Source organism: Hyperolius riggenbachi, chromosome 5 (assembly GCF_040937935.1).
Source record: "Hyperolius riggenbachi isolate aHypRig1 chromosome 5, aHypRig1.pri, whole genome shotgun sequence".
Classification (NCBI taxonomy): domain Eukaryota; kingdom Metazoa; phylum Chordata; class Amphibia; order Anura; family Hyperoliidae; genus Hyperolius; species Hyperolius riggenbachi.
The window spans coordinates 402096335-402119043 of record NC_090650.1 but is presented as its reverse complement, the minus strand read 5'-3'; the positions used below and the strand labels follow the sequence as shown (position 1 = coordinate 402119043).

General features: G+C 45.8%; 1 protein-coding gene across 1 annotated transcript in view; it reads right to left on the bottom strand.

Moving 5' to 3' along the window:
• The window catches only part of LOC137519449 (fibrocystin-L-like), a 43500-nt gene that overhangs the window by 7583 nt on the left and 13208 nt on the right, over nucleotides 1–22709 (bottom strand). Inside the window, exons 2-6 of the mRNA XM_068238403.1 lie at nucleotides 15054–15142; nucleotides 12781–12934; nucleotides 11252–11384; nucleotides 6063–6206; nucleotides 2882–3039 (exon numbers count right to left, since the gene is read on the bottom strand). Of these exons, the coding sequence (XP_068094504.1) occupies nucleotides 2882–3039; nucleotides 6063–6206; nucleotides 11252–11384; nucleotides 12781–12934; nucleotides 15054–15142 (678 nt within the window). The remainder of the gene's footprint in view (nucleotides 1–2881; nucleotides 3040–6062; nucleotides 6207–11251; nucleotides 11385–12780; nucleotides 12935–15053; nucleotides 15143–22709) is intronic.

Genomic DNA, 22709 nt, shown 5'->3' with positions numbered 1-22709 from the left:
GTTTTGGCAAATTTATTAAAAAGGAAAAAACCTGAGAAATTGCATGTACATAAGTATTCACAGCCTTTGCTCAAGACTTTGTTGATGCACCTTTAACAGCAATTACAGCCTCCATTCTTGAATATGATGCTATACACTTGGCACACCTATCCTTTGCCAGTTTCGCCCATTACTCTTTTCAGCACCTCTCAAGCTCCATCAGGTTGGATGGGAAGCTTCGGTGCACAGCCATTTTAAGATCTCTCCAGAAATGCTCAATCCGATTCAAGTCTGGGCTCTGGCTGGGCCATTCAAGGACATTCACAGAGCTGTCCTGAAGCCACTCTTGGGTCATTGTCCTGCTGAAAGATGAACCCCAGTCAAAAGCGCTCTGAATCAGGTTTTCATCCAGGTTGTCTCTGTACTTTGCTGCAGTCATCTTTCTCTTTATCCTTGAGTTCCTGCAGCAGAAAAACATCCCCACAGCATGATGCCACTGCCTTGCTTCACTATAGGTATGGTATTGGCCTGGTGAATGGTGATGACTGGTGCCTGGTTTCCTCCAAATGTGATGCCTGGTGCTGTTTACACCAAAAAGTTCAATCTTTGTCTCATCTGACCAGGGACTTTTGTCTCTCATGATCTAAAAATCCTTAAGGTACCTTTTGGCAAACTCCAGGTGGGCTGCCATGCGCCATGTACTAATTAAGTGGCTTCCGTCTGGCCATTTACCATACAGGCCTGATTGGTGGATTGTTGCAGAGATGGTTGTCATTCTGAAAGGTTCTCCTTTCTCCACACATGACCCCTGGAGCTCTGATAGAGTGACCATCGGGTTCTTGGTCACCTCCCTGACTAAGGCCCTTCTCTGCCAATTGTGCAGTGTAGATGGCCAGCCAGCTCTTGGAAGAGTCCTTGTGGTTTTTAACTTCTTCCACTTATGGATGATGAAGGCCACTGTGCTCATTGGGACCTTCAAAGCCACATACATTTTTCTTTAACCATCGCCAGATTTGTGCCTCGAGACAGTCCTATCTCAGAGGTTTACAGGCAACTCCTTTGACTTCATGCTTGGTTTGTGCTCTGAGATGAACTGTCAACTGTGGGACCTTATATAGACAGGTGTCTGCCTTTCCAAATCATATTCAAAAACTGATTTTACCACAGGTGGACTCCAATTAAGCTGTAGAAACATCTCAGGGATGATCAGGAGAAACATGATGCACCTGAGCTTCATAGCAAAGGCTGCGAAATACTTATGTACCAATGCTTTCTAAATTTTTATTTTTTATTTTTAATAAATTGGCCAAAACCTCAAGTAAACTTTTTTTCACATTGTCATTATGGGGTGTTGCGTGCGGAAGTAGAGGAAAAAATCATAATTTAATCTTTTGTGGGAAAAGGATGCACTGTGAATACTTTCTGGATGCACTGTATGGCCCATGTGGTGGGCACAGTATATGTGGTGAAGCAAAAGTGGGGAAATACTGTAAGTTTTATACAACCTGACGGACTGTGACGCTGTGAATTTGGATGACATTTTTTATTGTTGAGGCGCAATCTCTTTTGCTGCACGTCCTTTGGGAACACACTGTTTGTGCTAAGTTAACTTCAACCGGATATCTTTCTGTGTACAGGTAGTCCATGGTGAACAATTGGGATAGGGACCGTAGGTTAGTTCTAACCATGAATCCTGTTTGTAAGTCAAAACACTGTATCCTCCCCCCCCCCCCATCCACTGCTTCCATTTTGCCACCCACAGCCCCTTTGTACCTTCGCTCCCCCTGTGTGCCCCCAATGTGCCTCCACTGTGCCACCTGTGACCTCATGTGTCTCTACTGCCCTCATTGTGCAACCTGCCCCCCCGCCGTGTCTCAAATACGCTCATTGTGATCCATTTGTGCCTCATGTATTCCTCCTGTACCTTCACTGCCCCCTTTATGTCTCCTGTTTCCCCCTGTGCCTCCACTGCCCCCCTTGTGTCTTCACTTCCACCATTGCAACCCCTTTGTGCCTCCTGTGTCCCCTTTGTGCCTCTATTGCTCCCATTGTGCCTCCTCTGCCCCTCTGTGCCTTCCCTGCTCTCATTGTGACCCCTTTGTGCCTCCTGCCCCCCCCCCCCCGTGCTTTCATTTCCTCTTTGTGCCTCTTGTGTTCCCCTGTGGCTTCACTGCTCTTATTGTGACCCATTTGTGCCTCTTGTATTTCCTCTGTACCTTCACTTTGTGCCTCCTTTTGTTTTCTAATGGATTTTTTTAATTCAACCATGATAAAAGCAATAGAGTAGTAAATATTTTGATGGAACGGGACAAATGCTATTAAATACATTCTTAATGGACAGTTGGTACATCTTATACTAAACCAAACGGATGACGGCTCACGCTGCTGCCGCACAAACTCGGGGGGGAGGGGGGGGACGAGTCGTTGCAACGCAGACGAAGAAGTAATTCGGTGTCCGGCAATCGCATGGGTAGTGGACTACTCATTACTGCTATAGCCGTGCCAAGCTTAGGCACTGCGCGGTCTCGCAGCAGGAGGCGCCAAGAAGCCCTGCTTCGCTCTTTGTGCCTCCTGTGTCTCCACTGCACAACCGTTGTTCCACCTGTGCCCCACGCTGTGTATTCTCTGCCTGATTAGTGTCTTCTGTGCCCTACTTACTAACCTCCCATGCTGATCTGGGAAAGCTTACTGAGGTCTTTTCTGTTTCCAGTGTGCGGAAATGACATCATCATCACAAAGGGGGTGTCGGATCATTTGTAAGTTGGCTGTTTTGTTACCTGGGGACTACCTGTACTAAAACACACTTTATTGCTACTCCCCCCCCCCCCCCCGAGATGCACTTTAAAACAGCTTTTATTTCTACCAGCATGCCACAAATGTATCTACGGCATTCCCAACTTACGTCTGCAGAGGAGGCATTCACAGCCAGGGGTTTGGAGTAGACGTTGTCCCACACCAAGGTGAAGGTTCTCATGTCCGGGACCCCTTTCGTCTGCTCTTCAATAACCACCGTGATGTTGCTTCCATCCAGAATCTGATACGACAGCAGCTTGAAATCCCCTAATTATTGTAAAAATAGAAAGAAGTTTACAATTGACGTAAACGGAAAACAGCATTAGAAACTTATGTATGTGTCTCCATTGGGGAGATTCTTCTTACTTCCTCCTCTTGGGACTTCTGTGGAGCTTTGTGGCTTTAGTATGAAAACTTGTGGCCCCAGGCAAACAAAGTGAAGGACAGCAATTAAAAAAAAATAGTTAGGGATTGTAACGCTAATCTCTTCCTTGAAAAAAAAAAAAAAAAAAAAAATGTTTTGACCCTCATAGAGAAATCTGCCCACTGCCAGCTGTGAAGGAGGAAATATTGGAGAGCTGAAACGTGGCATGCAGCAACCAGATTCGACAACAACTGTGAGTTAATACCCCCTGATGTGGTCTGCATGGGTTAAGATCAGGTTATGATTAGAAGAACTTGAACAACTCGATCACATCAAAACTAGTGGCCACCGAACGGGAAGACACTTTAGGTGTAACTTCAGGGGGGCCAGAGCTGTAAGGGGGCCTCAATTACTACTTCACTCCCTCTTGTAAAGGAGTCCATCCTTCAGATCAGATGTTGTGGCTACCCTTATGGGTGTGGAGATTATGATGTCCACACTTGTTTTATAACACTTGTTTTATAACCCTTGCAAGAAGGGCCTCCAGGCTGTGAGGATCGTCAGGGGTAGGCAAGGGAAAGGGTATGAACAATATGAGGCCCTATCAATGTAGTTCTTTATACATGCAACACTTACAATGCCTGTTATGTAGGCAGCATAAGTATTGTATTAATTAAGCAAGTTAACGTGCTTAACCACTTATGCCATCTGTGGCAGTATATCTACGTCCCGCAGGACTTCAGTTCCCGCACAGGGGTGTAGATATACGTCTCCTGCCACAATCACCGCTGTGCGCGCTCCCGCTTGCTCCCACGCCGTGTTCTCGCAGCTGTCCATTTCCCCGGAGATCAGTGAATAGGAACACAGTTCCCATTCATTGGTCTAAGTGCCTGTGATTAATGGTCATGGCATCAATGAGATGCTGTGGTCATTGACAAAAAAGAAAGTGCCACATACACACATATAACCTCCTCTGTGTACTGTTCAGTACACAAGAGGGAATAAAGGTGGGAGCAACAGATAGTGGACAAATAGTAAAACTACACCTACATATATTAATTTATTAAAAAATACATACATTTTCCATTAGAATTAACCACTTACCTTCCACACTCTCCCATAGTTACCAAAATAAAAAAATTATATATTTAAAAAAAATGACATTAAAAAATACATAAATAGTTACCTTGGAAACTGAACTTTTTTTAATATGTATGTCATAAGTATATATTACTGTTATTTTTTGCAAATATTGGCTTGTAATTAGTGACGGACGCAAAACAGAAAAAATGCACCTTTATCTATTTTAAATAAAATATTTTGCCATACATTGTACTAGGGACATATTTTAAATGATGTAATAACCGGGACAAATGGGCAAAGGAAATGTATGGATTTTATCCACAGCAGCATGTTTTATTGTAAAACTATAAAGGCTGAAAACTGAGAATTAATTTATTTGTTTCATTTTTTTTTTTTATTATTCCTGTTAAAATGCATTTCGAATAAAATAATTCTTAGCAAAATGTACCACCCAAAGAAAGACTAATTGGTTGCAAAAATACGAAAAAAAAAAAAAAACAAGATATAGATAATTTTGTTGTGATAAGTAGCTATAAAGTCATTGGTGAATTAGTGAGAGGAGCACTGACAGGTGAAAACTGCGATGGTCCAGAAGGGGAAAACCCCTTAGTAGGGAAGTGGTTAAAGAGGTACTCTAGGGACTTATAGTAGAATACAGTCAATTATTCAGGATACCCACTTTTATGGTAATTTTCCTTCAGCATCACAAACATTTCCTATATATGTATATTACTGAAAATTGGTATGTAGTCCCACCCTTCCAGCTTATAGCCTAGGCTGTTTAGCTATGCGGAAATCTCCAAGATTCTGGGAGGCTAGGCATTATTTTCACTGGCTTCGGAATTCTCATAAGTAAACATTCCGCAAAGCTGCACCTGACAGGACTAAAGTCACATGTGGTAAATTTCAGAAAGTAAATCAAGGAGAAGAAAGATTTTACAATGGGCAAACACTGACTAAATGATTTATTAATTGATATTGCAAAAGAAATTAGCAATTGTATTTGTTACGTTATTTTTACTACAGTTGCTCTTTAGGCTTACTTTTTGAGAATATACCTTAATATTATTTTAATAAAGATGTTGAAAATATAACAATATGTGATCTTACAATGGCCTAATTTCTGGCAGGATTTTCAAACAAATTACCTCAAGTACAGTCATTTACCTCATGAGGTAATGACATTTAGCAATTCTAGTCAGTTTTAGTCATGTTTTACCTCATGCAGTAAATTACGAGGTAATTTGTGAGATAATTTGCATTAATTTTACCAAAAATAGCTATTCTCATGGAAATTAGGGGGCATGTTAGCACATAATTTACCGATCAGTTTAAGACCTGCCTGTACCTGGAGGTAAAGTCAATTTGTATGCACTATGCAGTTTTTAGTGGAGTTCCTATTGCTGTTCCTATTGCTGTTTTAGTGTCGTTCCAACTCAGGCTGTGTAATAGAAAAGAATAGTAGAAATAAAACTCCAAATATTTACTGGATATTTTCTTCATAGGGGATGCCTATAAATATACTTTTCATAGGTTGCTACATAATCAAATACACCTTTCCCCCCTCAAAAAAAAAAAAAAAAAAAAAATCTTCCAAAGACTATCCTAACTTATGGAAGACAATTAAAGACTAGTATAATTTATTTACTGGCTGCATGCTTACCACTGAAATACCTCATGATTTACCTCACTTTATGCATTTACCTCATGTTTGGAAATGGAGAAAGATATGTCAGAATTGCTAAAAAAAAATAAAATACCGCATGAGGTATTTTACCTACCAAAAAATATATACATCACTTAGCTACCAGAATTGAGACCAATGTGCTCAGTGTTGTCTCACCTCTCTGTGAGTTGAAGGTGACGGTGTATACATTCTGTGTATCATTAGTTTGAACATCCACATTTACTGAGTCCGGCTGGATGGACCACAGGTTGTTCAATGCTGATTGGACATCGGCTGCGCTGGCATCGGCTGACAACAGACCTGGGAAGAGTACAAATGTAAATAATGAACAGTTAAGTTGATTACTTTTTATACACTCACTGGCCCCTTCATAGTACCTATGCTAGTACTGGATTGCAGGGATGGTTAGAAACCCCAATTTCCAATTCTGTGAAAATTCTCATTTCCGCTAATGCCGATTTCTGATTTTCCAAATTTTAGTTTTTACCGATTTCTGAATTTTTCTTTTTAGCAATTTCAGTTTTTTACCATTTTCAATTTTTTTTTTGTCATTTTTTGCATTAATACTTAAGAGTTCAGAATGCAGAATTTTACTGCGGTAAATACGATTCTCATTTACCAATTGGAAATTCGGAAATTTCAATTCCACAGAATCCGAAACCATCCCTACCTGGTTGGACGCCCTTTATGTTGGAGCTTATTATTCTTTACATGCAGATAGGCACCCATTATAACAAGTTAGACCTCTTTACTGAAGAAAAACATGCAGTGATTATATCATACAACACCATCAGGTAATGCAGCGTACTTAGATTACAGAGTGAATACAGGAAATGATTTGCATATATTCAGCAGTGGTGCCTGGGAGACATCTCGAGCTCACTCCAACCTGAATTATCGCAAATTCTTTCTGTTTTAGGAAAGCAAACTTTTGTTTTTCTTAACATCTTACTAAGGGGGCTTTTAGGACCATTGTAGTCCCTTACACACCCCAATGAGTTCTGGGTCACCATGAGCTTGCTGGTTAGTCTGTGCCTACAGGAAATGACAATGCCATAAAGATTACCATCACATTTTACATACAGTGACATCTTGTGGTTGTTTTACTACACTGCAGTTTACAGTAATAATCTTGTTGATACTTCTAACACTTTTGCCTTCAGTACTGTTTTAATTCTTCAGCACAAAGATTCAACAAGGGGTTCTAAACCTTCCTCAGAGATTTTGGTCCATGCTAAAAAGACAGCATCAGTCTCACAGCTGCAGCAGATGTGTCGGCTGCACATCCATGATGTGGATATCCCATCCCACCACTCGCAAAGGTGCTCTAGTCTAGTGGATCGAGATCTGGTGACTCTGGCCTCATAGTTGAACACTGGCAATCCAGCGCAGGAGACTTGGGCACAGCCGGCACCACCATAGACCGTAATAGGAATTACGGCTATAACGGCACACAGTGAGTAACTTCAGTGCTGTGAGAAGACGGAGCTGAAGTTACTTATAAAACACTGCAATTCGGCCTCCAGCAATAGCTGTAAGCCGAATTACAGTCCTGGCCAAAAGTTCTGAGACTGTCAAAAATATTGGAAATTAGAAACATTGGTGCTTCTGTTTTTATAATAGCAATTTGCATATACTCCAGAATGTTATGAAGAGTGTTCAGATGAATTGCATAGTCCTTCTTTGCCATGAAAATTAACTGAATCCCAAAAAAACCTTTCCACTGCATTTCATTGCTGTCATTAAAGGATCTGCTGAGATCATTTCAGTAATCGTCTTGTTAACTCAGGTGAGAATGTTGACGAGCACAAGGCTGGAGATTATCATTATGTCAGGCTGATTGGGTTAGAATGGCAGACTTGACATGTTAAAAGGAGGGTGATGCTTGAAATCATTGATCTTCCATTGTTAACCATGTTAACCAGCAAAGAAACGTGTGCAGCCATCATTGCGTTGCATAAAAATGGCTTCACAGGCAAGGATATTGTGGCTACTAAGATTGCACCTAAATCAACAATTTATAGGATCATCAAGAATTTCAAGGACAGAGGTTCAATTCTTGTTAAGAAGGCTTCAGGGCGTCCAAGAAAGTCCAGCAAGTGCCAGGATCATCTCCTAAAGAGAATACAGCTGCGGGATCGGAATGCAACCAGCGCAGGGGTTGCTCAGGAATGGCAGCAGGCAGGTGTGAGCGCATCTGCACGCACAGTTTGGCGAAGACTTTTGGAAGATGGCCTGGTGTCAAGAAGGGCAGCAAAGAAGCCACTTCTCTCCCCCAAAAAATCAGGGGCAGATTGATCTTCTGCAGAAAGTATGGTGAATGGACTGCTGAGGACTGGGGCAAAGTCATATTGTCCGATGAAGCCCCGTTCCGATTGTTTGGGACATCAGGAAAAAGGCTTGTCAGAAGAAGAAAAGGTGAACACTACCATCAGTCCTGTGTCATGCCAACAGTAAAGCATCCTGAGACCATTCATGTGTGGGTTTGCTTCTCATCCAAGGGAGTGGGCTCACTCACAATTTTGAAAAAAACACAGCCATGAATAAAGAATGGTACGAAAACACCCTCCAGCAGCAACTTCTTCCAACAATACAACAACAGTTTGGTGAAGAACAATGCATTTTCCAGCACGATAGAACACCGTGTCATAAGGCAAAAGTGATAACTAAATGGCTTTGGGGACCAAAACATTGAAATTTTGGGTCCATTGCCTGGAAACTCCCCAGATCTTAATCCCATTGAGAACTTGTGGTCATTCCTCAAGAGATGGGTGAACAAACAAAAACCAACTAATTCTGAGAAACTCAAAGAAGTGATTATGAAAGAATGGGTTGCTATCAGTCAGGATTTGGCCAAGAAGTTGATTGAGAGCATGCCCAGTCGAATTGCAGAGGTCCTGAAAAAGAAGGACCAGCTCTGCAAATACTGACTCTTTGCATAAATCTCATGTAGTTGTCAATAAAAGCCTTTGAAACTTATGAAAGCGGTATAAAACCCTGACATAATATTCAATAAAAACATGTTTTCCTACTTTTTATATGCCATACAGTTATCATATTTGCTTTTATGCATAAGTATTATTATTCATTTAGAAATAACAAGATCCCAAAAGTACAGTTTTTTGCTTTGCATTTTATTCAACTGGATTTATTCATGTTGTATTGAAGGCAGAAATGCTTTCATTGTCTCTCTGTGTCCAGGAGCTTTTGCACAGTCACATTCCTCACTTGATACAATTAAGAAAACACAAGATAACATTATCTACACTTCAGATGCGTCCAGATTTCTCTGCACTGAACTTTCAAGCTCTGTGTTTAACTAATTGAATGCAGTTCTAGTAAAAAAAAATGGTGGAAGTATATAATATGCTGTAAATATTTTTTTAGAGCAAAGAAGAAATGCTGGGTTTCATTCCGCTTGAAGTGCTTATAATTTTATTTCAGTACATCACATAAACAACAACAACTGAAACAAAGATCTAAAAGCAGTTAGCTGCAAACTTTGTGAAAACTAATATTTTTGACAGTCTCAAAACTTTTGGCCAGTACTCTATTTCATTCCCCAACATCCACATCCCGTTGCCGGGAACTTGTGCAGTAGCAGGATAAGCCATATCGGCTGTATCCTGCGCCCAGGTCTCCCGGCGGTGAATTCTCTTGTACGCCTCATAGTGGCCTCTTTCATTACAGTAACTCCATGGCATTGCCTTCATTATAGTTCCCCACTGGAGAACATTGAACTTATTGTCATGATCAACAAATCAGTGTGGGATTGAACTGATCAACTTGCAATTGAAAACGTCTATACAAATTGATAAAAACATATGGGATATTCCTCACCAATATACAGTAGAGTCTCGGTTATCTGGCACCAATGGGGATCAACTGATGCCGGATAAGACTGCTTTCTGGTTGCTTGAGACTCAATGTTAAAAACAGACCTAGTTAATACAGTACTATACCCCACTCTATATGCACACCATGAAGTCTATATTAAATGATAAAATGCAGTAACTGAAAGTATTTTGACGTTGGGAGAGCCATGGAGCCCAGTGTTTAAGCACAGCAGAGCCTACAAAAAGACTAAAAAGTTGGCCTTCACCACTGAGTACTGCCTTTGATTTGTTCTGGTTAGTTGAGTTCTGGATAATTGGGGCTCTACTGTATATTGAATAGTTTGAAATAACTGGCACACATGGTAGATGTTACTATTGGACTGTGCCAAACAGAGTGGAAAAATCTGGTCATGGCCAAAGCCCAATCTCCAAGGACATCCACTTAGTAAGAGGTGTAAGGAGAGGAAAAGGAATGGTTTGATAAGGATTACCATATTCAAAGCACATCTAGAGGTGATCATTACCAGCACAGCACCAATAAAGAATTAATATAGAAACTGAAGCAGGGCCCTATGTGGGCCCCTTAGGTCCAGAGGCCCTGGTGCAGTCCCAATCTCTGCATTTGCTATTGCTATGGACTGTATGTTCTGGTTTTACGTCATACCACTGTACCACTGTAATTACCAATTCTGTATTTTGTATCGATTCTGTATTTTGTCACCAATTCTGTATTTTGTATATTGGTGTATAGTTTACCATCTGTCCATATTATTATGTACCCCATTTTTGTTTCTTACTGTGCACAGCACCATAGAATATGTTTTGGCACTTTATAAATCAATAATAATAATACCAGCGACATTATGCAGTGCTGTGTTAAACACATAAAATACTTCACACAACATGGGGATAACAGACAGGCTAGAGACCAGACATCCCTAGAAGTTACCATATATACTCGCATATAAGCAGATCCGTGTATAAGCCAGGTACCCACTTTTCCCTCAGAAACCAGGAAAAAGTGATTGACTCACGTATAAACCCCTCCCCAGTATAGCACAATCCACAGTAGCCAGATGTGCCCGCAGTACAAGTCATTCCTTCACCCCATAGCGAGATTTGCCCCAAGGATGATACAGTTGTGTTTTAAGAAGCCACTAGATGGCGTCATAGATATGAGACACAGCGATTGCCACACATGAAGAATCCCTGATCAGTGCACCACTGATAAGTTGCTTGCATGCTCCACTCCACAAGCCAGGGCACAGGGCAGGGGATTCAGGGCACAGACACAGCAGGGTGCCAGCAGGCAAGAGCAGGATCACTAGTGCAAGATCCTTAAGCTCCTCTGCCAGTAACAAAACCAACTTCACCATCTGTTCTGTTCCACTGACTTGAATATAAGCTGGGGGTAACTTTTCAGCACTTTTTTGTGTGTGCTGAAAAATTAGGCTTATACATGTGTATATAAGGTATACCCTCTGTATATATCATAATATGACACAATACCTGTCTCCTCTGCTCCATAGATCAGGCTGTAGTACAATTCTGGACATGGAGGGTCACAGTATTTGGTCACGGTAATTGTTTGAACTTCACCTACAGCTTGTTGAGTTGTTGTCCAATTTTTAAGCGCTATGATCTGAGGAAAAAAACAAAAACAATGTGTACTATGAACACCGCTGTTGGACCTTGGTAATTGAAATCTATGCCCTGTTTAGGATCAGTTATCCCTGCCAGGGCGTAGAATTAAATTACCGCGCAGCACACTCCCTCCCCTTCTGCCTATCGTGCCGCTCTCCGGTCCCTGCAGACCACTCCCTCTGCTGTCGGTATGACAGCAGAGCTCCATAAGCCGGTCAAGAGCCAATTGTATTGGCTCCTGACCCTGTAATCACTGTAATTGGCCCATGACTGGCACACTGAGCTTATACCGACAGTAGACTGAGTGGGCTCAGTGAAGCATAGAGTCAATGAAAAGTATGCTATACTTTTACTGTTAACATGCACATTTTGCTGTAATGCACTGTAACACTACCGCCTCACTATGAATATCACATAAGTAGTGCATTGTATGTAGTTAGCTGCATTATAAAGTGGCCGTTAAAGAAAGCTGCAACACAACACTGTGAACATGGCCTTAGTCACCTGAAATGACCCAACCTTAGTTATGTCCATGCAGAACTAACTATCCTTTTGAAAATATGGTAAACACATACCCATACCTCCCAACATTTTGAAATCAGAAAGCAGGAAACTTAGGTCACACCCCTAATCACACCTTTACACACCCCTAGTCATGCATACATTTTAAATGAAAAATGTTTGTTTGTTTTCTTTATTAAAACCGCATAGGTCCTTTCTATCCTGGACAATATTCCATAATATTAACTTTTAAAAAAAGAACCAATATACCCTGCCCATGGGTGGGCAGGAGGGTGAGGGTGCCCGTGGGTGGGGAGGAGGGTGAGGGTGCCCGTGGGTGGGGAGGAGGTTGAGGGTGCCCATGGGTGGGGAGGAGGATGAGGTGACGTGCCCGTGGGTGGGGAGGAGGGTGAGGGTGCCCGTGGGTGGGGAGGAGGGTGAGGGTGCCCGTGGGTGCGGAGGAGGGTGCCATTGGAGAGGAGTGAAAGAAAAGATCGAGGGGCCAGCCGCGCCGATGTGGGAAGCGGGATGTGGGTCCAGCATCACCTTACTCCCTCTATCCCTGTGACATCACAAGAAGCAGAGAAGAGCTGAATTCCAGTACGCGTGGATCAATGGTAAGATGACAGCCCACTCCACTGCACAAAATTACTCTGCAAGCAGGGGGGACACGGTGGGGGGCGGGGTTCACATTAGGAGGGAGGGAGAAATGTAATGCCGAACCCACTTCCCACATCTGCGCACCTGGCGGCTTGATCATTTTTCTCACCCTCTCTGCCCATTTCTGGCCGGGGCACTGGGGGAGGGGGGGGGTTATAGCGGGATAGTGGGAGAGCCCCCACCAAATCAGGATAGTCCTGCAGGATTCAGGACACTTGGGGGCTTGCACATACCTGTTTCTCTAAGATGTTGTCACTGCGGGACTGGATCATCTGCACGTCGTTCACGGCATCAGCTGTCTGCTGGTCGCTGTACGGACTGCCACGTTTGTACAGACCAATATCAATAAAGGATGATCCAAACCCAGTATAGGCCTCGATGTAACTCCTAAAAAGTCATCCAAGGCACAATCAGAATGAGGTCATTTGAATAAAAAACAAAAAAGCAAATCAGAAGATTGTTATAAAATGGAAGGAAGGAAACTTTTTTTCACCACTTCCTTTAAGGTGGCCATACATCAAGCGATTTTGGCAGCCGATCGACCAAGAGACAGATCTCTCTGTGATCGAATCCAATCGGAGAGAGATTTGTTAGCTGCCATGCTAGCCGCCATAAACTGCATGAAATCTTTTGGGAATCAACCTAGTGATGAGGCTTTTTCACCCCCGGCCATGTCCCCCCAAATGTAGATGTGCCCCACCAGTGCCCGTGACATCACATGTGAGCCCGACGTGCAATACACCGGCCACCACGTGGGGTGCAAGTGAGGAAGATGAGTGCGGACACCGGACAGGTGAAGTATTAATGCACCGCACCAGGGGGGAGGGGAAGGAGGTGTTACATCTTCATTTGGGGGGACACAACAGGGTTTTCCATCGCATATGTCGCTTGCTATTATCACACGATCAAGCCTGTCGGCCTAACGTTTCCCATCTTGTCCAATCGGCCCTAAATTGGTTGAATTGTTGATCGGGCATGCTCTTGGTGGCACCAATTTTCATTAGATTGGATAATAATTATTGAATCTGATGGTCAATTAGCTGCCAAGTCTACTGATGCATGGCAACTTTCCGACCCTCCCTTATCACAATGTCAACAGAGTGATCGGGCTACAGCGATGTCACAGCAGCGCGAACAGCGAGAGTGACGGCTCCGCATAGTGTAAGTAGCTGAAATCTACGCCCCAGCAGGGATAACAGCTTCCAGACAGGGTGTAGATTTAAACTACTGACGTCCGCAAGAGGGCCTAGGATCCACTGGCATAGGGTTAAGCCAAAAAATGGCTCACCCTGCTCCTGCATAAACTCAGGGCCAGTGCGGATTACTATTCCCCCTTCAAGTTGTAGCAACTCGGGGGCAGGGGCCTTACTAGAGGGGAGCAGTCCCTGCGACTGTAGGGGGGCCCAGAGTTGTAAGGGGGCCCCAACTACTTCTTTAATCCTTCAGATAAATGGGTCCATCCTCCAGATCAGGGGCCATATGCAATTCACTTTTTCACCTGAGTTTTCTCCTAGGAGATAATTTTTAATCTTCGATTTAAAATAACTTTTCCAGCACTTTTCAACTAAGAAAGTACCAAAAAGTAGGTGAAAAAAAGTACTATTAAAATTATTTTGAGCATTTTCTTGCTCTCTGATGGTTTAAAAGGTACTAGCCGACCCATACGCCACATAAGGGGGTAGCGAGCAGGAAGGGGGTATTGGGCAAAGCGGCAGGGAGGGGGGTCGGACCCCTCCTCCCTCACCTGGGTCCCCTATCTGCGCTCCCCTCTAGCTTAAGTTCAGCAGCAGCCGCCGCTATTAGTAAGAGGCAGCGGGCTGACCCACGGCGTACCATACGCCGCATAAGGGGGTAGCGGACAGGAAGGGGGTATTGGGCACAGCTGCGGGGAGGGGTCGGATCCCCCCTCCCTCACCTAGGTCCCCCATCTGCGCTCCCCCTCTAGCTGAAGTTCAGTAGCAGACACCGCTATTAGTAAGAGGCGGCAGGCGGGGATGACTCACCTCTTCCGCGTTCCACTGTCATCACTTCCTGCAATGACTGTATTGCTGGAACGCGGAAAAGGTGAGTCATCCCCGCCCACTGACTCTCACTAATAGCGGCTGCTGTTGCTGAACTTAAGCTAGAGGGAGAGCCCAGATGGGGGACCCAGGTGAGGGGGTTCCGACCCCCTCCCCGCCACTGTGGCCAATACCCCCTTCTTGTGGGGTCCCCCATCAAAATTTTATAGGGGCCCTATGATTTGTAGTTACATCCCTGCTCGGGTGGGGGGGGGGCACATGTAATTCGATCACTGGCTATTGCCAGCGGCCAAATTACTCTTTTTCTTTTTCCTCCTAATTTGTGCAGTGCCCGGCTGAAACTCCTGGCATTTAAACCAGGCACGTAGCACTGGCGCCAAAACAATTGGGGCTTCGCTGCTCCAAAATCAGCTGGTTCGGTGCAACAGTGTTCATCATACACCTGTAAACACACATTCCTACATACAGTGACCACACACACTTACGGTTGTCCTTTTTGGAGGTAAAATGAATTTGACTTCTGAGAAGAATAGTCGGAATAGGATCCTGAGTAGAAAGCAGAAGCTACAGCCACCTAACACAGAAAGAGAACAGTTGCTCAGAATTATTTAAGATGTGGTCAATTCACAAAGCCTCTTTATTGGCATAATTATCATTTCTAGACTTATTTTATCATTTGCCTGTGAGTTTTTCCTCACTGGTGAATTCACTATGCTGCTAAAATTAACACTTGCAGGCTTTAATTATAACTTTCCACTTAGTAGGAGACGGTTCAATAAATGTTAAAGGGAAAAAAAAAAAAAAAGAGTTTAACTTACCTGGGGCTTCTGAAGACCTTCTGAGTCCCTTCGGCAAGCAGCAGCAACCTCAGCTATGCTGGCAGGCCAGGATTCTCTTCACCATGCTCCTGTGGCCGGGAGCGTTCTGCGCATGTGCGGTATGCAAAAATCACTACTGTGCATAGCGCTCCCGGACGATCAATAATTTTGTTCAGGCCAGCCAGCTCACCTAACTCTCAGCATTTCGCTAATGAGATCTCTCTTCAACTGGGAGCACCTCTACCTACCTAATACTTTGGGTCACCTCTAGCTAATACTCAGAGTACCTCTGGCTACCTAATACTAACGGGCACCTGTAGCTACCTATGCCAGCAGGGGAAGTAAGGTAGAAGTGACAGCTGGGCCAGCCAGCACTAGAGATGTCACGAACATAGAATTTTCCATTTGCGAACGGCGAACGCGAACTTCCGCAAATGTTCGCAAACAGGCAAACCTGGCGAATCTCCATAGACTTCAATGGGCAGGAGAATTTTAAAACCTACAAAGACTGTTTCTAGCTACAAAAGTGATGGAAAAGTTGTTTGAAGGGGTCTAACACTTGGACTGTGGCATGCCAGAGAGGGATCCATGCCAAAAGTTCCACCAAAAATTACAGAGTTGACGCAAAATCGAGTTTTAATCCCTAAAGGGCAGATATCACATTACTCTGGGTGTCAGTGGGCTGTGGAGTGTCACACACAGATAAATGCAATAGTACTATCAGAATACAGTGAAATAATAATGCACTGGAGTGGTTCTGTGCCTGCAACTTAATGAGGCAACAACAATAGCAGTAGTGTGCACTAGTGTTGGGCGAACATCTAGATGTTCGGGTTCGGGCCGAACAGGCCGAACATGGCCGCGATGTTCGGGTGTTCGACCCGAACTCCGAACATAATGGAAGTCAATGGGGACCCGAACTTTTGTGGTTTGTAAAGCCTCCTTGCATGCTACATACCCCAAATTTACAGGGTATGTGCACCTTGGGAGTGGGTACAAGAGGAAAAAAAAATTAGCAAAAAGAGCTTATAGTTTTTGAGAAAATCGATTTTAAAGTTTCAAAGGGAAAACTGTCTTTTAAATGCGGGAAATGTCTGTTTTCTTTGCACAGGTAACATGTTTTTTGTCGGCATGCAGTCATAAATGTAATACATATAAGAGGTTCCAGGAAAAGGGACCGGTAACGCTAACCCAGCAGCAGCACACGTGATAGAACAGGAGGAGGGTGGCGCAGGAGGAGAAGAAGGCCACGCTTTGTGAGACACAACAACCCCGGCCTTGCATGAGGGCAAGAAGCGTGCGGATAGCAGGCTTTGTACCGCCATGCAGTCATAAATGTAATAAAGATAAGTGGTTCAATAAACAGGGACCACGCGGCAACGCTAACCCAGCAGCAGCAGACGTGATGGAACAGGAGCAGGCGCAGGAGGAGAAGGCCACGCTTTGTGAGACACAACAACCCAGGCCTTGCATGAGGGCAAGAAGCGTGCGGATAGCATGCTTTGTACCGCCATGCAGTCATAAATGTAATAAAGATAAGTGGTTCAATAAACAGGGACCACGCGGCAACGCTAACCCAGCAGCAGCAGACGTGATGGAACAGGAGGAGGCGCAGGAGGAGAAGGCCACGCTTTGTGAGACACAACAACCCAGGCCTTGCATGAGGGCAAGAAGCGTGCGGATAGCATGCTTTGTACCGCCATGCAGTCATAAATGTAATAAAGATAAGTGGTTCAATAAACAGGGACCACGCGGCAACGCTAACCCAGCAGCAGCAGACGTGATGGAACAGGAGCAGGCGCAGGAGGAGAAGGCCACGCTTTGTGAGACACAACAACCCAGGCCTTGCATGAGGGCAAGAAGCGTGCGGATAGCATGCTTTGTACCGCCATGCAGTCATAAATGTAATAAAGATAAGTGGTTCAATAAACAGGGACCACGCGGCAACGCTAACCCAGCAGCAGCAGACGTGATGGAACAGGAGGAGGCGCAGGAGGAGAAGGCCACGCTTTGTGAGACACAACAACCCAGGCCTTGCATGAGGGCAAGAAGCGTGCGGATAGCATGCTTTGTACCGCCATGCAGTCATAAATGTAATAAAGATAAGTGGTTCAATAAACAGGGACCACGCGGCAACGCTAACCCAGCAGCAGCAGACGTGATGGAACAGGAGCAGGCGCAGGAGGAGAAGGCCACGCTTTGTGAGACACAACAACCCAGGCCTTGCATGAGGGCAAGAAGCGTGCGGATAGCATGCTTTGTACCGCCATGCAGTCATAAATGTAATAAAGATAAGTGGTTCAATAAACAGGGACCACGCGGCAACGCTAACCCAGCAGCAGCAGACGTGATGGAACAGGAGCAGGCGCAGGAGGAGAAGGCCACGCTTTGTGAGACACAACAACCCAGGCCTTGCATGTGGACAAAAAGCGTGCGGATATAGCAGCAATGCTTTTTGCCGCCATGCAGTCATAAATGTAATACAGATGAGAGGTTCAATAAACAGGGCCCGGAAACGCAACACCATCCCAGATGTTCATTGGTCATGTTACTTGGTTGGGGTCCTGGAGTGTTGCGTAGTCATTTCCAATCCAGGATTGATTCATTTTAATTTGAGTCAGACGGTCTGCATTTTCTGTAGAGAGGCGGATACGCCGATCTGTGACGATGCCTCCGGCAGCACTGAAACAGCGTTCCGACATAACGCTGGCTGCCGGGCAAGCCAGCACCTCTATTGCGTACATTGCCAGTTCGTGCCAGGTGTCTAGCTTCGATACCCAATAGTTGAAGGGTGCAGATGGATGGTTCGACACAGCTACGCCATCTGACATGTAGTCCTTGACCATCTTCTCCAGGCGATCGGTGTTGGAGGTGGATCTGCACGCTTGCTGTTCAGTGGGCTGCGGCTGCATGGGTGTCAGAAAATTTTCCCACTCCAAGGACACTGCCGATACCATTCCCTTTTGGGTACTAGCTGCGGCTTGCGTTGTTTGCTGCCCTCCTGGTCGTCCTGGGTTTGCGGAAGTCAGTCTGTCTGCGTACAACTGGCTAGAGGAGGGGGAGGATGTCAATCTCCTCTCTAAAGTCTCCACAAGGGCCTGCTGGTATTCTTCCATTTTGACCTGTCTGACTCTTTCTTCAAGCAGTTTTGGAACATTGTGTTTGTACCGTGGATCCAGAAGGGTATAAACCCAGTAATTGGTGTTGTCCAGAATGCGCACAATGCGTGGGTCACGTTCAATGCAGTCTAGCATGAATTGAGCCATGTGTGCCAGAGTCCTACCAGAATCCTCATCATCCTCTTGTGAGCGTTGTGATAGTTGTTGTGATGCATCATAGTCGTCACCTTCCTCCTGGTCTGCTTCTGCTGACCATTCGCGTTGAATTGTGGAAGTCCAACGTGCACCGCTCTGGCCCTCGTCAGTGGTGGCATGAAATTCCTGCTCCAACTCCAGCTGTTCCTCCTCCTCTTCTTCGTCATAGCTGCTGGGGCCAGCGTTCCCTGAGGCGGATGGCCTGATGTTGGTACCATCACGCTGATCGTTTTCTCCTTCAGATTCCCCCAGTTGCATCATGACAGCTGTTTCCTTGATTTTTAACATCGACCTCTTCAGTAAACACAGCAGTGGTATGGTAATGCTGACTGAAGAGTTGTCACTGCTCACAAGCAACGTGGATTGCTCAAAATTTTGGAGGACTTGGCAGAGGTCCAACATGTTGGCCCAATCGGATCCACAGAAGCTTGGCAGCTGGCCGGATGCACCTCGGTACTGCGCCGTCATGTACTGGACCACTGCACTCTTCTGCTCGCAAAAGCGGGCTAGCATGTGCAGCGTAGAATTCCAGCGCGTAGGGACATCACACAGCAAGCGATGGTGGGGGAGATTGAAGCGCTCCTGCATCTTGGCGAGTGCCCCCGAAGCAGTACTGGAATTTCTACAATGTTTGGACACTCGACGCACCTTCAACAGCAGATCGGGCACGCCTGGGTATGTCCTCAGGAACCGCTGAACTACTAGGTTCATCACGTGCGCCAGGCAAGGGATGTGTGTCAGCTTAGCCAACCTTAAAGCGCGAATGAGATTACTCCCATTATCACACACAACCATGCCCGGTTTCAGGTCCAGCGGTGCCAGCCACAAATCCGTCTGTTCCTTTATTCCCCTCCAAATTTCCTCCCCTGTGTGCTGCTTATCCCCAAGGCAGATTAGCTTCAGCAACGCTTGCTGACGCATGCCAACAGCTGTGCTGCACTGCTTCCACGATCCTACTGCTGCTGGGTTAGCGTTTCCGGATGAGGTACAGCTTTGAGATGCGTTGGAGGAGAAGGAGTCAGAGAGGTAGGTGCTGCTGTTATCCAGTGGGAGGGACGGCGGTGCAGCTGTTTGTGGCGTGGGCAACACCCGTGCCGTAGCAGGTGAGGAATCGCTGCCAGGCTCCACAAGGTTCACCCAGTGCGCGGTAAGGGAGATGTATCGACCCTGGCCGAACGCACTCGTCCAGGTGTCAGTGGTGAGGTGAACCTTGCAGGCAACGGCATTCTTCAAGCTTCGGGTTATTTTGCTGACCACGTGCTCATGCAACTCAGGCACTGCAGAGCGTGCAAAGTGGTAGCGGCTGGGAACCACGTAACGTGGGATGGCCACTGACATCATGCCCTTGAAGCTGTTTGTCTCCACCAATCGATATGGCAGCATTTCGCAGGCCAGAAGCTTGGCTATGCTGGCTGTTACTGCCACGGCCCGGGGGTCATTTGCTGGCAATTTCCTCTTGCGCTCAAACATCTCCGACACAGACAACTGAACCGTAGCGCTGCACACGGAAGGGCTGTTGGTTGTTGTGTTTGATGAACACTGGGAGACCTCAAGAGCACTACTCCGGAAAGTGACAGTGTCAGCGTCGTCTGATGTTTGTGAATGTTGTGAACCACGCAATGGCTGGGCTACTGCTGCTGCTGAGGCGGGTCTGGTGGTGAGTCTGGTGAACCCAAGGGAGGCAGTGTTGTTTCTGGTACCCTGTCCTGACGCGTTTGCCCAAAGAGTGGGATGTTTGGATAGCATGTGACGGCTCATGCTGGTGGTGGAGAGGTTGTTAATATTTTTCCCCCTGCTCAGGCGGGTCTTGCACACCTTGCAAATCGCCATGGTAACATCCTCAGTGCAGTCTTCAAAGAAAGCCCAGACTTTGGAGCACCTGCCTCCTTGCTGGCGATTTCTGTTTGCTCCTCTTTTGCCTCTCACTTGAACTTCCACGCTTGTGGTGCCTGAAATTGCGCGCCGCCTACCTTGTGGCACAAGGCGAACTCGTGCAGCAGTGTGTTCTTCAACAGACTCATCTGTGCTGCTGCTACGACGGCGATGTTCTCGTTCACAAACAAAATCTGGGTCTCTGTCCACATTGTCCATACCCTCCTCTTCCATCTCCTCAAACTCGTCATATGTCATTGTGGGCCACCGCCGTGGAGTAGAGCTCCCCACAACAACCTCTGCGCAGCACACTCCAACGTCGTCTTCCAGATCTTGTCGGCCGACCTCCTGCAATTGCAACCCCTCCTGCCCAAATTGCTCTGGGATTTGGGTTTCCGAGTCCTCTTCGGACTCGCCTTGTATTTCAGTGCGCGGTGCATTTCCCACAGTTAACGGTTGTGAATCCAGGCACAACATTTCTGGCTGTTCCTCCATTGACCTTTGAAAGGTGGAAGTTTGTTGGGCTGGGAATAGCTCCTGCGAATACCCCATTGTGTCCTGAGGTAATTCATCGGACTAGTTATCTGGCAGTTGTGTGCGTGGTGTCGCTGCCGGTTGTGTCAGCTTTGTGCCCACTGGCTCCTTGTAACTGGCTGAGGACTCGGACCTCGTGCGTGATGTGCTGGTGCTGCTTAACCCACTGCTGGACGCTTGAGAGGTCATCCAAGTAATTATCTGGTCCTGTTCTTTTGGATTTGTGAGGGTTGTTGTCCTGGACAACATGGGCGGTATTGAGTGGGTTTTCTTGGGTGCTCCCCTGTGGCCTGTACGTGAACCGTCAGGGGAAACACCTCTTCCCTTGCCCCTCCCTCTTTCACCGGATTTCTTCCTCATTTCACTTATCCTTACAGTACACGCTGACTGGCAGCAGTACAGTGGCAGTACAGAAATGCTATACAGTACCACTATTCCCAGCAGCGACACAGAGCACAATGCTATACAGTGACGGGTGAGCGGTGTACCACTATTCCCAGCAGCGACACAGAGCACAATGCTATACAGTGACGGGTGAGCGGTGTACCACTATTCCCAGCAGCGACACAGAGCACAATGCTATACAGTGGCGAACGAGCGGTGTACCACTATTCCCAGCAGACACAGAACAGTACACAGAATGCTATATAGTGTGGCTGAACGAGCGGTGTACCACTATTCCCAGCAGACACAGAACAGTACACAGAATGCTATATAGTGTGGCTGAACGAGCGGTGTACTACTGTTCCCAGCAGACACAGAACAGTACACAGAATGCTATATAGTGTGGCTGAACGAGCGGTGTACTACTGTTCCCAGCAGACACAGAACAGTACACAGAATGCTATATAGTGTGGCTGAACGAGCGGTGTACTACTGTTCCCAGCAGACACAGAACAGTACACAGAATGCTATATAGTGTGGCTGAACGAGCGGTGTACCACTGTTCCCAGCAGACACAGAACAGTACACAGAATGCTATATAGTGTGGCTGAACGAGCGGTGTACCACTGTTCCCAGCAGACACAGAACAGTACACAGAATGCTATATAGTGTGGCTGAACGAGCGGTGTACCACTATTCCCAGCAGACACAGAACAGTACACAGAATGCTATATAGTGTGGCTGAACGAGCGGTGTACTACTGTTCCCAGCAGACACAGAACAGTACACAGAATGCTATATAGTGTGGCTGAACGAGCGGTGTACTACTGTTCCCAGCAGACACAGAACAGTACACAGAATGCTATATAGTGTGGCTGAACGAGCGGTGTACCACTATTCCCAGCAGACACAGAACAGTACACAGAATGCTATATAGTGTGGCTGAACGAGCGGTGTACTACTGTTCCCAGCAGACACAGAACAGTACACAGAATGCTATATAGTGTGGCTGAACGAGCGGTGTACTACTGTTCCCAGCAGACACAGAACAGTACACAGAATGCTATATAGTGTGGCTGAACGAGCGGTGTACTACTGTTCCCAGCAGACACAGAACAGTACACAGAATGCTATATAGTGTGGCTGAACGAGCGGTGTACTACTGTTCCCAGCAGACACAGAACAGTACACAGAATGCTATATAGTGTGGCTGAACGAG